Genomic DNA, 16,461 nt, shown 5'->3' with positions numbered 1-16,461 from the left:
GCCAAGGTCACCATGCATTTTTAGTTAAGCTTTCAAATCTAAGTATAAAAAAATAACCTACTTCCCACTAAGCCCACCCTGATTTTGTTCAACTTGAAATAGTTATTGAAACAGGCAGAAGTAGGTCCTGCACAGACTGACAAGCAGGACTCTACAGAATACACATTCACATCATGCTCAGCGGAGCGAAGACTTTACAGCACTAAGAAGTAAACCTGCTGTTTTCTGCTCTACCTTGGACACCCCTGATATGATAATGGTGCTTTTCTTTCTGGGAGACTTCAGCTTCTGCTTGGCAGACTCACTTAACTGTCGAATGGCTGCTTCTGCAACAGGATCACTGCCATTCAGTATCAGCAGCTCTGAAAAGAAAGCATTATTTCAGAGTGAAGAAAAAAAACAGAACACAAAGAGAGGCAAAGCTTGTTCTAAATTTTAAATGTAAATTACAAGGAATGATATAAACACCACGTATAACAAAACATTCCACCACCAAGCTACTGGGTCTTGTCTTTCCATTCTGCTCAATCTGGTGTACATTATCCATCCTACACAGAAACGGGACGGAAGTTGCACTTACAAACCCATGGCCTTCACACTCATAAGACTTTAGAAACCCAGACCACGCAGCCAGTTACTTCACTTGCTACACTGTGGTTAATTCTGGCACAGCAAGTACACACTAATCAAATTCATTAAGCTTAGAAAAACAAATCTAATAAAGTTAATAAAACAAACAAAAATATTCACAGATTTAATTGTTGGAGGTGGGCTCTTCAGTAAGAGATTTAACAACAAAGGAATACAATCAGGAATAGCACGAATTAAACTAAGCAGTGTCTTTTGTTGCTGGGACATTAAGGGACTGAAAGATAAGGCCTGAATAATACTGCACCAAATACCTCAGATACTTTTGGAACTCAGCAGTACATATGCACATGCAGTATGCACTCCCACATGCACGTGCACTCATGACAAACCCCACTTTTCCATCTTCAGAGCCACTTGAAGGCCTCCAGAAACTCCTAAGTGCCTGACACTGCATCAGAAGCACTTGCTAACTCTTATTGTTGCCATTATTTAGAACCGTGGAAAGGCCACAGGATCTTTTCCAGAGAGCCTGTAGCTAGTTTGGCATGCTGTCTGCAATAACTACCACCAATGCTTCTTTGCATTTCTTTCATTTGCCTCAAGGTTTTGTTCTAATGAGTAATTCTTCCTGCAATAGTGTATTAACATTGCACAGGAATTCCCCTGCATTCCCACAGAAGGGAAAACATTGTCCATCTCAGTGTGCTCTGAGCTTTGATCAGACAAGTTTTCCAGTAAGCGCTTTGCATTTTCAATATCAGAACCAGTTATGATGGAAAACTCAGAAGCTTAGGGCTTTCCAAATTGGCTCAGTAATATCACCGTGCTTCATGGTATCACTGGTTTACTGTTGGAGGAAGAGTCAAGAGTTATTTAAAGGTATTCATGGATATTGGTTCATGCTTTTGCCCATCTTTTTGGCCAACACATGTGTCTCTCAGCAAGCTTTCTGACTGTTCCAGGAGCGCTCCAGATCATCTCCAGATTGTCCCATATGCACCCAAACCAGTACAAAGTAAACAGAACTCCAGATCATGTGCTATTTGCAACTATACCACACCACATCTTCCATCATTGCTGCCTATACATCTAAGGAACGAATGGTGAAGCCACAAGGATGGAAGAACATGCTGAAGATTCAGAGCTGTGCATCAGAAAGATAAAATGCCACAGTCAAAACCAAGTTTAATTCAGTCAAAGTGAATTTGTAATTAAAAGTGTTACTGAAGCTACGTGGGGCTCTGAAGGCTCTTCAACTGTATGGCAGGTGACTTAAGAAAGCAGATGAACAGGCTCAGCCAGATTATGTATTTGCATCAGCATAAAAACAAAACAACAGCAAAATAACAGTGGCAGGGCAAGGAAGAGAATTCAGTCTGCCTTACCTAAAGGCAGCCTCATGCCTTTTCTTCAGACAGGAGATTTCATAATGGCCTTAAGGTTAAATTTTGGAGAGTTTTCACTTTATGCAATGTACCTCGTGCCTTTACAGGGGAGGAGTTTTTCATTCAAAAGCAAGTGGAAAGTCAGTCTGGCTTTTCCACAGTCACCTCCCCTTTCCAAACCACAGCTCATTGTTGCTTTTTCAAAATTAGTTATTTTAATCACCAGTTAAAAACAGGCTTCTATTACAAGGCTGCTATACCCCTAACCACAGTACTTGCTAACATAAACATCTCAGTGCCTGTTGAAAGCCAGTAGCGGGTTTGCTGCTATTTTAGCAGGGTTACATTAATCCCGTGTGCAGTCTAGAGAGATGTCTTCTGATTTGAAGCTTCAAAAGGTTCTATTACCTGTATCTGAAGACGATAAAGTTTTGCTGACTGGAGCACCGTGAGAATGGAGAGCTTGAACAGAAAAATCCTTTTCAATCACTCTGACTTTAACTGGAGTTTTCACAGGAGAACCTGAAAACCAAGCTACTCTGTTATTTGAACTATTTAAGACACTTACTATGAAAATAACAAGTCACATCAATTTAAAAGGCTGTTCAAATCACAAATGTTTGAGAAAGTTGTTTATAGAAATTCTCAGGGCATGCTCTCTATGGTAACGTCACCCCAAAGGACCTGCGAAACACAGGAAGTCACTTTGAAACATCTCCTGTAATATTTTAGACAGTATATGCTTCAATAAAAGATCAGCATTGACAGCTTAAAAGAACACAGCTCTTTGTGAGACTGCACACAAAGAGTGAAGAGGTTTTACTCTCATACTTATCCCAAGAAGAACCAGTCTACTCCAGAAAGGTATGCTGAAAAGATTGCCACAGGATGACACTCATCCTTATCCGGGATTATAATACACACTGAGGTTAGAAGGCACAGCACAAGACTGCCATCAGCAAGCACTCGTGTGTCTGATACTTCTATCGTGTGGAAAAACAACTCAAACCAAGCTGTTCTGCACTTGCACTCCACCATGAAATTTAAATATGCGTACGAAAAGAAGCATGAACCATTCCTCTTCTAGCAACAAGGTTTCATGAAAATTAAAAACCTGATTTTGAAGAATCCCAGAAATGCCGCCATCAATGCCTCAGAGAAGTCTGGATGATGCTTCTCCATCCATCCCTGCTCCTCCTTGCACCAACTTCTCTTGCCCCCCACAGACAACATTAAGAGTGAACACAGAACGAAGCGGACTTCCTCACCTGTGCTCAATGGGGATGACCTCCCTTCTAGTCGAGGTTTGGTTTTCACAGCAGTTACAGTAGTGACCACAGTCCCACAGGGCATCACAGTTCGATCCTTTTCTACCTTAGTGCTTGGCACTGGAGAAGATGCTTGCCAAGTCTTTAACTCGCTAGGTTCGATAAACAAGAACTAGGAAGACCAAAAAGAATATTTCAAGGATGTTAATATTTCTAACTAGTGCTCCTTCAACATTTTTATTAACACTCAAGGGCCAGCTAATGCTTTTGATACACATAAATACAGCACGATGTGTTACCATAAATTATGAATGCGATACAGAAACTCGGCCACACGTTGCACTGCGAACTCACAGATGAGTACTCACAAGGAGGTCCAGAGCTAAAGGATCTGCCATAAAAACATCCCTATGCCATACCTCTGCAGTAATGGATCCTAGCCCAGGCCTCAGCTCTGGGCTACCATCACTGGCCCTGCTGTTCAGTGCAAAGCTTTGGAGGCCAGAAGGCTGCTTCCTGAACAAGTCTAGAGGTATAGTCGCCCTTGCGGATGAAGAACCTAGAAGAAACAAAAAGGCTGAGAAAACAAAAAGGAAGCAAAAGACCTATAGCAGGTAATTACAGTTACCTGGTTATACACCATGGGGCAGCAAGGGCAGAAACATGGCAGTAGTCAGAGCCTTCTTTCCATTTTACAACTATTCCTCAGCCTGGCCTAAATACTGAGCAATAGAAAGAATGGAGATGAAACCTTACTTACCTGCCACTATTTCCAGCCATTTTTTTCCCCTATATATATATGCCAAATGCTTAGAGGAAAAGAAAACACCTAGAAATATTACGACTACATTCTTGTACTATCTCCTTAATTGGTTACTTTGTCTCTTCAGAGAACACTCCCTGGGTTCCTGCTAAACTGAAGCATCATTAAGAATATTCATTCTTTATTTCATCTTCAGTGCAAGCTGAGCAGTTCTCTTGTTCCTCCCATTACCTAACATCTAATGTAAGCTACATTATACTGAAGCAAACTACTAGCAAAATTACTGCAGGATTTCAGGGATTAAATCCCAATGCTCTGCAAAATACAAAGGCAAATACAGTTCTACATTATATTCACATTACTCGGCTTTCCCATCACTAATGTGATTCTACTTTGAGTTCTTCATTTAAATTTTTGGGAGAACAGCTGGAACGCTGCTGGTACTGTTTGAAAGACATGTTATGAAAGGTGATTGAGAATTGGCAGGAACAGAGTTTATGTAAGAAACAATATGCACGTGCTGACTATACCTAGGTCTCATGTGTCTCTCCTCTCTTTTTTTTTTTTTTTAAATAGGAAAGCAGTATCCCTGGAGAAATTATTTTTTTAGTATTTTTACATTTTACTTCCTAATCCTTCATTATAATCATCAAACTTTTGTTATCTGATTTCTTTATATCTGAAATCTGGCATAAGAAGGAAAAAGCAAATGGAAAGAAGAGGTGAAATAAAGTTACCATTTCCAGTGAAAGCAAAAGTCTCTCATCAGCAAAAGGATAAGCACAGATGAGAGGAATTTCATAGAATCATAGAATATCCCAACTTGGAAGGGGCCATAAGGATCACTGAGTCCAAATCCTAGCTTAACACTGCACCACCCAAAAATCAGACCATGATTTATGAAGTAGCATCACTTCAATAAAGCCCAAGTAGTGAAGTATTTGGAGTAAGTTTACAAAGCTCATGCAAACAGCTCAAAGTCCTCCTTGGCCTCAAAGCCTGCCTATCTGTTTTCCTCACATCAGCGCGGCAATAATTCTCCAAATAATCAAAATGCAATAGTTAAGTGGTGGGATTTTCTTTGCCACTGAAGGCTAACTGCAACAGAATCAATTATTAAGAATATTATATTCCTCATGTTTTATATTTAATCCGATGTAACCAAAGTTAAGTGGCTTTATAGCTGGTAATTGCTAGGCAGATTATGGGGCTTGGAAAGGAAGAATTTAGGATTAAAATCATGATTCCCCTCAAAGACAGGGAAAGCATAACTTGAAACCAACAGTACTCACATGATTTGCTAGAAGTTTGAAAGGCCAAAAGAGTTCTCCACAGCTGTTGACAGCCCCCCAAAGGAAAGGATGACTTAAGGTTTCTTTGTAACCTTAACTTTGAGGAGGTCAGAGACTCTATAACAGTGTATTTCTCTTCCGTCCAGGCTTACTGGTAGAAGTAACAAAGTACACAGGCAGCGGAGGAGCCAGGCAAACAAACCACTCACTCCTGAACTTCGTAGTTTTCTACGGATTTCAACTCCAGGAGCTAAACATGAGGACAGACTTAAAGAGTTTTAAAACACAAACTGAGCTACTGCATTTTCCCCAAACTGCCTGTTTCATATACGCTTGGCTGGCTATTCTCAGATGATCTCCTTCTGCTGCTCTCCCTTGCAGGGCCGTTCTGAAGATGCACCCAATGGGACAACCAGGACGAAGCAGCATCAGACAGCTGAACTTCAACAGGTTTGGGAACCGAATACGATCTTATATGGCTATACTGCGGAACTGAAAGAGAACTCATGACAACATCAGCAATATTTGTGAGGTGATCACGCCAAATATTTCAGTTTAAATACTTACTATCCAACTTTCCGTCTTCTGCTATTTGCAGTAGCAGTGTTTTTGATTTGGCACTTAGTTCACTGTCAAATAAATGAAAGTGCGTTAGGTCTCTGCATGCAGGTGGGTCTTCATTCCCATGCAGGTTTTCCCTGCCCCGCTCTGGTCCCCAGCCCCACTGCTTCCCTCATCCCACAAAGAGCACAACCCCACGTGGCTGACCTGCCAGGGTGAGCGGCTTCTTTTTGACTTGCGAGAGCAGCTAGAGGAATCTCAACCAGAAAACCATGGTTTGGCTCTCCCCCAGCTCCCATTTCGACAGCCTAGAATTTCAGAGGCTTTTCTTCTCCCCAGCAGTTTGCAAACACTGCCTTTCAGGGTGATGTTGGTCCCTAATCTGACTGCTAACAGCAGCACTAAGAAGCCATTTCTTCCTTGGCAGGATCAACAGTCAACATTGTTGAAATTTTTAAGCTAAGATGCTGGAACAGGTCCAATCAACTGCCTATTCAGAGCTGCTCAGTGCCCTGTCCAAGCAGGAGAGTGCCCTGTAAGGCAGGAGAGAAGCGAGCAAACAGTCACAGGCTCAAATCAGAAGCATGACTTTTTCAAAATAAGACTTGAGGATGCTGCAAAATAAGAGCTAGTTTCTCTGTGACAAACTTATGTGCACTATTAGCAGAATTACTGGCATTTGTAGTAGTCTGTCAGATGTACCAGACAGGTACAAAGCCTTTTCTCCAATGGAGTAATCTGGGTATCTACTGAGGAATCTTCCAGTTCAACCTGTGTATTTTTCCATGTATCTACTTCAGGATGGTGTTATTTTGGCTGCAGATGCTCCATTTCCATCATCCACCCAGATGCTCTGGGACATTCTCTCTGCAGCAAGTTTAAATCTCTGCTCCACCATTATAATTCCCCATCTTGCACCTCCAAAACTTGTGAGCATGCACCTTGAGGTTGCCAATTGCTGCTCTTCCTGTGAAGCTAAAACAAAGCCTGACGCAGTGGTCAGTACACTGTTCTTCAGAGTGGCAGACATTTTCATTATTTTAAAGAAGGCAGGAGGGAATGGACTTGAAAGAAAGTATGCAGACAAATCCTGACAACTTACTTGTCTTTCAAAGTTCCCAAGCTTACCTCATGCACTTCTGAATAACAGCCAATGCTGGGAAAACCCAGCATTATCCCTAGTGTCTAGGCCAAATTCCAGTCCACTTAATCATATCCTGCCTACCCTCCCTTCTGCACTTTCAGTTCGAAAGGGGCTCATTCTTGTAAATTTCCTGTCCAAAAGTGCTGGGTACGTGTCTGTTCTGCAACAGCATTGGTGCTGCTCCACCAATAGATGGCTGAAGTGGTTCACATACACAAAGGGTGAAGTATATTGAGATGCTCCAGAAAAGAAAGGTGCTACAGAAGTGCACTGTTTTTCTTGCTGTGGAGAAGAAATCACATCACTTTAATTGCTAAGCTGCAATAGCAACACAGTGTGCCGTCACATAAGAATGCTGCCTGCTCTGTGGCTTCCCACAAAAGCTGGAGCTCCTCCAACTAAAAGCAGACTTTGAAAGACAAAATGTCTTGAGCCATTCATGTCTCAAAGAAGAGTTTCCTAGCTGTTGTCCAGTTGCCAGCAGGATGAGACAGAGAATGTATTTCTCCATCAGACTGCAGAGGAAGATAGGAGTTTTCAGTGTTGTTCTACATCATCATGTTTTCTGTGCTGACTATGGTCACTTCTCATCTCCATCCCTGCACACACTGAGAGGTCCAGTGTTTTCCACATCCTGTCCAGCTTCTGATGAAATTTACACCAAGCAACTCCTTTTGCTCCTTCCCTCAATACTCCTCCTTCTGTGAAGCACAATCCTATAGAAGGCATGGGCACAGACCAGCTGTCTGCGATGGGGAGGCAGGAGAAGATTTGTGCACTGCACACTTCCTGCCCCTTGGAGCTGAAGAGAAACACACAGAAGCACACACACCACTCCTCAAAAAAGGCAGCACTCGGCACTGACAGACACAGGTCTGAACACTCACTCGATTCCTTGCAAGCCGAGATTCTGCTTTACCAAGAGAAGAAGTGGATGTCAGGCTCTAACTAGATAGAGAAGAAAAATGTCACAAAAAACAGATGGACTTTGTCTTGACGATCTTGAAGGTCTGATCCAACCTAGATGACTCCACATATGGAATTGAGAAGGGACTGGAAAGCTACATTGAGAACCACTACGTACCAAGTGCCTCTCATATTACTAAGCCAGTAGCAGGAAAAAAATACAGCACCTGCAGCATGTTGCTTGGCAGCAGCACTGCCCCATTTTCCTGGGAAGCTGTGTGCATGTGTGTGCGTGTGTGTGCATGAGAAAAGTCAGTTGAGAAATGCACCTCTGACCACACCATTAGTTGCTCCCCCTATTCCTTCCTCACACAACACAGAACCTACCTGATGTTTTCTGCTCTGCCACTAGGAAGTGGAAATGAAAACAGTTTTAGAACAGCTCACTTCTGACCTCATTTACAGAAGCTGTAAAAATCACACCATAGTGTGCATGTTGCCTCAAATTCCCATTTTTGTTCTACAGAAAAGAAAGCCCTATTTAGTTTTATTACACTGTGCTTTTTACAATAGCCATCGTTCTTTTAGATGTTCAACTTGGTCGCACATTCCCATTTCCCATTTGAAGGAAGAAAGGGTCAGACATTGGACTTCTTCAAATGCAGTTTTCAAGGTAAAGTGACTTCAAAACCTTGCTAACAATTTTTGGCACTGAATTAAAGTACAGGGTGATTTATTATGCCTGTTACTGCTGTCATGAACTGAAGTCAGATGTCTATCAAGGAAGAAGATCTAGAGGCCTGTTTGACCTCATATCCATGCAAAGGGTAATTAGATACCCCAAAGTCTCCACCAGCTCCAGATTTTTCTGAGGCCACCTGACAGACCGTGTTTCAAAACATCGTTCTTCTGCTGAAATCTCACACAGTGCTGGTTAAAAAAGAAAGAAGATGCTTAAAACATTCTCAGTAGGTGAGTTACTCACAAGACAAACTCTTCCTTCCAAAAGGGATTTGCAGCATTTTTGGCTACAGAGCTGGAGAACTTCTGCATAGGGTCATTCAGCTGAGCTATGCACACAAGGTTTGTGCTGCCTGTGAGAACAACAAAAAGAAAGCTGTTAGTCTTCCATCATAGGGAGACACACTTATTCAAATGAAAGTGAAGGACCTCTTTCCTTACATACTGCTCTTGTGAATAGGCTATCTGGAAACACTTCCTCACCCACCCGTAGAATAAATTTCTCCCCTCTGCTTACGACTAATTGGCATAATAATTATACCACTACTCCAAATGCAAATTGTACAACGTGTCACTCTGAAAACAATTCATTGTCCATTTCTTCCACAGCAATGGAAATCATTTCATTCTTGGTGTTCCAAAACAGCAAGGACAGCAGCAAAAAGTTCACTGCTGACTTTGTGCACAGCCAACAACAAATACGCTGCTTCCAGCTCTCCAGAAGAATCCACGCTTATATTTGTTATCATCAACTCTCAGTTGTCCTCTGGTGACATATGTGGGCTGTGAAGGAGCCCTATCTTGGCCACAGAAACAGCTTGGCCCTGGAAAGGTTATCAGAGGAGACAAAGCACTACGGACACAGCTTATGCGGATCCAAGCTAACCCTGCAGTAAGCAGTTTAGCTGCTTTCCCAATGCGCTGAGCCTGAGTTAATGAGGCCCAGGTGGTTTGTTGTCAAAGCAGCCATATGCCCCCACAGGTCCTGCTGAAATGTGCATACAGCCCTGCATTGGAGCCACGCGGGGACTGACACTGCAACAGGGCATTCCAACAGCTCTTCTCCTGGTGCTCACAGCTAACAACTCTTTAACAGCAGGAATCTCTTTTGCCCTAGCTACCATGCTGTGAGCCACACAGCACCAATCCAAGACTACCTGTGATCACATGCACAAACTAAGGAAACAAACAAAAATTGGCACAGCACAGGAGCAGAGCCCAGTTCTGCTACTGGTTGCTCACCAGCTACACTCATAGGAAAGCCTCAGGCTTCTATAGACTATGCTGCCGACCCATGCTTGAGCTCAATGGTCAGGATAGACAATCCTCTCAGCCCACTATGCTGAGCCTACAACAGCGCACACCATAAGGGAAGATGGAGCTGCTATGGGATAGTAAATCATTGGTACAAGACAAGACCAGGAAAAGGGAAAGGAACAAAAAGGCAGCAAGTTCTGTCCAGAAACCAGCATCTGCCCAGTTGTGCCACTATTTCCACTGGATTTACAGTGATGAACAAAACACCACTATGAGGTTTTATTTCTTATACTCATTTTCAAATCATTCACACCCCAGGAGTTGCTAGGGAACAAGCAAAATTTCTTCCACCTTCACTGTTAGAAAAGCAAGTGGTGGTTTTGGGATCTCTGTATCTGGATGTCCAAAGAAGACAGCATTAATAGTTCCCTCTTCCTCACACTTTGAGGGAGAGTACAAAAGGGCTTCCCATAAGGCAAACCCTCTGCTGTACACATCCTGTGCTTATAAAGGCATCTCATGACTGTTAATGGCAGCTCTTCTGAAAAGCTTTGTCTACACTATGAAATTGTAGAGTAGCAATGAATTCTCAAGGAGTTTTCCTGCTGCAAACTACAGTTTCCAACACAGTCCTATTTATTGACACTGCCAAGACTTCCAGAACTGCTATAATGCATACATACCTATATATAGACACACACACAAGCATATACATATGTATAAAAACAGTCTGTATTAAGTTTTAGGGGAAATACTTCCAGTCAGGATGAGCAAAGCAGCATTATGCAACAGTCCGGGGCAGCAATTTACTACATCTAACTGAAAAAGAGTAAAGCAAGCAGAATATATTTATCCAAAACCAGTGCTTTGCCCATTTTAGCTGCCAGAAGCTTCCACTGAAAGGACTGTTCCAGAATTGCTAGCAGCCATAAATCACAGGGATTCAAATTTGCATTTTCTCTGACACAACCCAAAATATGCTCAGTCATGCCTCAAGCAATGTTGTAAGCAAGTTTGCACTTGAAGAAGTCTGAACACTTGTCAGACAGGTTTGGTACTTCTTTCTTAAACCAGCAGTGCAACTTCACCAGGCTGTGTGTTCCTTTTGGCTTTATTCTCTATCTGCAAGAGGTATACCTTCCCTTACCCACAGAGATACTCTACTAGGGGTAAAGCAACAAAACCCTCTGAGGACAGCTTACATAAAGGAAGAGACTTACAGATAAAATCAGGAAATTGCCCCCAAATAGGGGAAAACAGCTGTTAAAATAGGGCAACACTGAACCAAAGCAATGCCACTGCTAACAGTCAATAAAGACTTGGTTCTGAGCCCAATCCAAGTTGTTATATCACTCAAAGTGATAACCTTCTAAAATAAAACAAACTCTAGAGAATAAACAATCAACTTGAGGAATATGCTCATTTCAATTTGTTTTCAAACACTATGGATTTGTTTACGGGAAGATCAAGATGTCTAAATGATTGAGTAAACCAAAACATTCACAGTTTTGTACAAGCATGACTAAGCTTGTTTCTGGGAGAATAGCAATTTTGTGCATCGTGTTCTGAGCCAAGCTTGTAAATTAGAACTTCCTAATGATTTCAGCTGAATTTAAAAAAAAAAAAAAAAAAAAAAGACAAAAAACCCCAACATCCTACTTGAAAACAAGTGGCACTCTCTGGGCTACATTACCTGCAGCACTGTGATCAGTGAGGTTTACTGTGATGTTCTTTACCAGCAGTTTCAGTTCATGAGCCCTTGGAGGTTTAGGTGGACTGGTGCCCTGAGGGATAGTGCTTGTGTTCTGTACATTCTGGGAAAAGGAAAACAAGAGGGATGGAGCATACGCAAATGCTTAACTTCTGTCACATTAATATTAGGGAGTAGGTGTGATTTGGAGAAACATCCACAAATAGCCACATGGGAGTTATAATCACAAAGGCTGTGTTGTTTCAAAGCAAGTGTTCCAGTTGTATCTGACCACTGAGTGGTGTTAAACATACTGGTTTCTGGGTCATAAACAGGTAAAAAAAATGCTACAAAGAGACTTCCAAAAGATCCAGGCAGGAATAGGACTTACCTGAACCTCCTTTATGTCTGTAGGTCTTGTACTCAACACTACAGATGGAGTAACTGAGCTGAAGAGGTTCTTCAAAACATCTCTGAGTGTGTCAGATATTGCACAAGTCCCTTCTCCCTGTTCCTAAAAGGAAACCAACAATCACGCTGCTCAAAATTCAGGAGAGTACAAGTTAAGGCAGAAAAAAGTTAAGCTGGCATATCCGAACTACCAAAGCAATTGCCAATTACCTTTGTCAGAGAGAAACAGTTTATGCTTCCAGCAACAAAACGTACTAGGAGATTGTGCAAATAATGACTTACATTTCTACATTATGCACTGAAGAAAAACTAGAAATGTACACTAACAAAGCTGCGTGCTGTTCTTCAGAGTTAGGAAGGCAGAGCTCTTAGCTACAAAACTAGGTGTTTCACTAACACTTCATGGTGCTGTTTTAAAGTTGCTGAACTGCTTTGCACTCTGCTGAGAGAGCAGATCAGGTCCCCAGATAAGCAGATAGGCACTGTTCCACTGATTCAATGGGAATTCTGCCAGCCTGTGACAGCTGAGAATGTGCTAATCCTCTGCTGCGCTGAAGAGTTATTACAGCATCTCTCGGAGGTCTTCAGCCTTGCTGAAAAATGCATGGAATGGATAGACAGTCATGCCACTCCAAGGGAATGACACATTTGCCTACTCAAAAACCCTGTGGTCATCTGTATTACACACTGCCTGCTTGCATACTTCCTCTCTGGAACATCAGAACTTGTCACAGATCTTGCTTCCATGTGGCTTCACAGGAATAACTGTAAGGCATCTGAAGAGAGTGAACCATTCAACCCATCCCCACGATCCTCGTGTCATGCTGCTGGAAAGCTTTCCTCTGCTCAGTTACCTACACGGGAATGAATCTTCAAATGAAGATGTCAAGAAAGGGCAGTTTTGCGCTACCTTTGCTGTGGAGACAGCCTAGGAGAAACCTCCATGAGATTTGTTTTCTAAGGAAAAGATTGACTTGAATGACAGAGGACTCATCCATCCTTTCTAACTTGTTACCACAAATGAGAAATTTCAGCATTATAGAACAAGGCTTTCCAGCAAAGGGCACTGACTTACAGATACTGAACATCCAGGCAAGTGCAATAAACATGCAAAGCAGAAAAAGAAGCACCCCTGCACAGGTCTGTCAGATGGGAGCAGTCCTCCAGCAAGCAGTGCCAACAAAGCAGGCCCAGCTGCAGAAGACAAGGTGCACTGGTGACAAGGACACACAGTTTGTACCAGCGGGAAGATCAGGCAGGGAACTGAAGGCCTAATTCCTGCAGATTATCTTGATAATGCTTAGGCTGTGCAGCATCAGCTTCCAGCATTCCCATCAGCTTAAGCAGACCCACAGGACTGTAGCAGCTCAAGTATCAAGCTACAGCCCTGCCAACACAGCAGAGTGGACATGCTGCATCACCCTCCTCTATTGGAGCCATACCCCTCTGCATGCAGAGACCTCTACCAGATTTTGTCACTCGCAACCCTCAGTCCTCTTTTAATGCACGTGAAGTCATTTCTGCACTCCTACAGGGATGCTTAAAGCTTGTGCAGCAGGTCAAACCAACCTGGAGCAACACCCCTTTCCCAATTCCTCAAGTGTTATAGAAACAGCCCAAGTGTTTCGTAAGAATCCCAGGAATGCTGCATACAAAAATCCTTTTACACCACCTCCTCACGCACCCACCCCTTGATGATATGCAGCTACTGATGAAAACCTGCAACAAAATTGGCTAATTCCTCAGCAACTTTGCTCTGTTCACACTGTGGTCCCCAGCGCAACTGCTAAAGAAAGAGGCAGAGGCACATTCCTGCAGCTTCCAAAGCTTTTGCTTTTAAAAATACTGAAAATATACTTGTTTCAGTAACTTACTTTTTCTGAGATACTTAAATATGCAGATAAATCGTTGGTTGTTCTCACTGTTTTGGGGTGACTCCCTTCCTCTGCCCTTACTTACACACTGTTGGATGAAGAATGATGCCAATTTGCAAAATTCCAGCCAACCCTCACACTGCCACCAACCAAAACTGCTATTAGTTGTTTTGTAATAACAGCAGCAACAGCTGTCATTGGGCTTCTATTGATAGGTGTTTTCTGTTGCTTTTCATCAACAGAAAATAGGTTATTATATCCCCTTGTTCGACTGATGACAGAACTATTGCATTGATAACCATCAGCAAATAAAGATGCCAATTTGTATACAAAATACCTCCTCCAAAGGAGAAAAAAAATAACTACAAACTAGGACACAAAAGCCGATGTTAAAAGTTTAAGAGCTGAAGGAATTACCAAGGGGTAGGTTGCTCCTTGTTTTATTCATTAAAGAGCTCTGTTTGTCACCTCCCCGCTTCCCGGGAATGCTAACACAAACTTCAAAGTGAAAAAGAAGCCCTTAAGTAGTAACAGCTTAACAGGCTCATTTTAAAAATCACAGGCAAAGCACAGGAGGTTACAACTGCTTTGTCACTCGGCGTTTTCAAAAAACAGGCTTTGAAGGCCTGAGACAGTGCCAGACTCATTTGCACGTGGCAGTGAATACTTAGTGCTTGTTCATAAGTGGACAATCAGCACGCCGCTCCAACACGTGCAGGTCAGTTGCACGCACATTACTATGATATTACATTTTAATTAAAGCATTAAAACACACTTCAAAAGACTTGCCTGTCTTCAGTTTTATGAGCTTAGCATTTTTGTGTACGAAAGCTGCGGTAATAAATTTTTATGATTCTAGGTCACTCAGCTACGAGTTTTCAGTAGCAGCTTTACCATCACAGCCAGTACTGAAGGCTGAGCTTCTGGGAAGGCTCTCTGCAGAGAAGGACTTTCTGGACAAGCTGATCACAAGCCAGTGATAAACCCCTGAGACCAAGAAGGGCAACGGTATCCTGGGGTGAACTAGGAAAAGCATTGCCAGCAGGCCAAGGGATGTGATCCTTTCCTTCCACTCTGTCCTGATGAAGTCTCCTGGAACACTGGCTCCAGTTCTGGGGTTTCCAGCACAAGAAGGATATAGACATACTGGAGAGAGTCCAGCAAAGGGCTACTAAAATGATGAAGGAACTGGTGCATCTCTCCTACGAGGAAAGGCTAAGGGAGCTGGGGCTGTTCAGCCTGGTGAAAAGGCTCAGGGGATCTGATCAAGGTGCTGGCAAGAGGATGGGGCCAGATGCTTCTCAGTGGTGCCCAGCAAAAGGATGAGAGGCAACAGTCACAAACCGAAACAGGCGGTTCCAAACAAACATAAGGAAAAAATTACTTACTGTGATGGAGCTATGGCACAGGCTGCCTAGAGAGGCTATGGAGTCTCCTCATTGGATATCTTCAGAATCTATGTTTCTAAATAACTTATTTCCTTAAAAATTTGTGTTTTTCTGAGCTGTTTCTGAATGAGGGCTATCAGATTTCAAAACTAATTAAGTTAAGGCAGGGTAAATGACTTTGATGGGAACATAATCACAACTTTTTCATTATATTAGAAGAGCTCTGAAGACTTTTAGTAACAGACATTTTTCACATCTTTGAACTTGGTCAAAAATATTTGCCAGGTCACTTGTCTGTCAAACACAGATTTATCTTTAATGCTTCAGTAATCTTGAGAGTTACTCTTTGACTTCAGAGATGCAGGATTTTGATGGATGAGGCATGGCAAGTATCACTGAAGCAGTTCAAGAAACCACTGCCAATAAATAACTGCCCCATTCCACTGCTAAATGCAGTCAGCAGAAAGGAACAGGCATTTTTGCTTCAGTTGTTCCAGCATCATCCAATATCTTAGCTCTAGCTACTGTTATTGCTAATCTAATGCACTGCACTGGGTTTTGCACTGGAGAGATGCTTTCTGACTCCTTGAGCAGAGGGACAAGAGTGCCTACGGGGGGAGCAGCAGCAGTAAGGTATGGCAGAACAGAAGTCCTCTCCCAGTCTAACTGTATCCTTACATTTGAACTTTCACTATGACAAATAAAACTTACTGACTGACCTCCTGCACTGTTGGCTGAATTTCAAAGTTGGTCTCATCGACGTTAACGAGGAGCCACTCCACTTTGACATCATCCCCTTTGTCTTTCACATAGAGGTGAAGCTGTGGATAGGAAAGCAGTTATTGGAGTGTGTTCTGATATCCTGTAAGGAAATTTTAAGTCAAGCTCCAAACTAAGGCTTGCCAAAGGAAAAATAACAGTTTCTGAGTTGGTATACATCCAAGCAACAGTGTAAGAAAGCAAACTAAATAGCAAGAGAGAGTGCATGCCAGTCAAAAAGGGTACTGCTGTTCTACACATCAGGGCAGACTATTAAAAGATTTATTTATTTATCCACAGTCTTCCTAAAGCAGAAGACAGAACTGTAAGATTATTAAACGTTTTACTAGAATTAACACAAGCTTGTATGCATTTTTGCATGCAGGAAGTGAAAACCTAACACACCTTTCAGACCTTTCAGGTGAGCTGTG

At 42.4% G+C, this 16,461-nt stretch overlaps 1 protein-coding gene across 1 annotated transcript in view; it reads right to left on the bottom strand.

Annotated features, from left to right (window-relative positions):
- The window catches only part of C2CD2 (C2 calcium dependent domain containing 2), a gene marked incomplete at both ends in the record, with an annotated part of 33,825 nt that overhangs the window by 6,598 nt on the left and 10,766 nt on the right, over positions 1 to 16,461 (bottom strand). The window contains 9 exons of the mRNA XM_079549403.1: positions 235 to 362; positions 2,385 to 2,498; positions 3,245 to 3,416; positions 3,664 to 3,803; positions 5,867 to 5,928; positions 8,896 to 9,004; positions 11,602 to 11,722; positions 11,990 to 12,112; positions 15,991 to 16,092. Coding sequence (XP_079405529.1) covers positions 235 to 362; positions 2,385 to 2,498; positions 3,245 to 3,416; positions 3,664 to 3,803; positions 5,867 to 5,928; positions 8,896 to 9,004; positions 11,602 to 11,722; positions 11,990 to 12,112; positions 15,991 to 16,092 — 1,071 coding nt within the window. The remainder of the gene's footprint in view (positions 1 to 234; positions 363 to 2,384; positions 2,499 to 3,244; positions 3,417 to 3,663; positions 3,804 to 5,866; positions 5,929 to 8,895; positions 9,005 to 11,601; positions 11,723 to 11,989; positions 12,113 to 15,990; positions 16,093 to 16,461) is intronic.

This window comes from Tetrao urogallus (assembly GCF_951394365.1).
Source record: "Tetrao urogallus genome assembly, chromosome: 1".
Classification (NCBI taxonomy): Eukaryota; Metazoa; Chordata; class Aves; order Galliformes; family Phasianidae; genus Tetrao; species Tetrao urogallus.
This window is presented reverse-complemented; position numbering and strand designations above follow the sequence as displayed.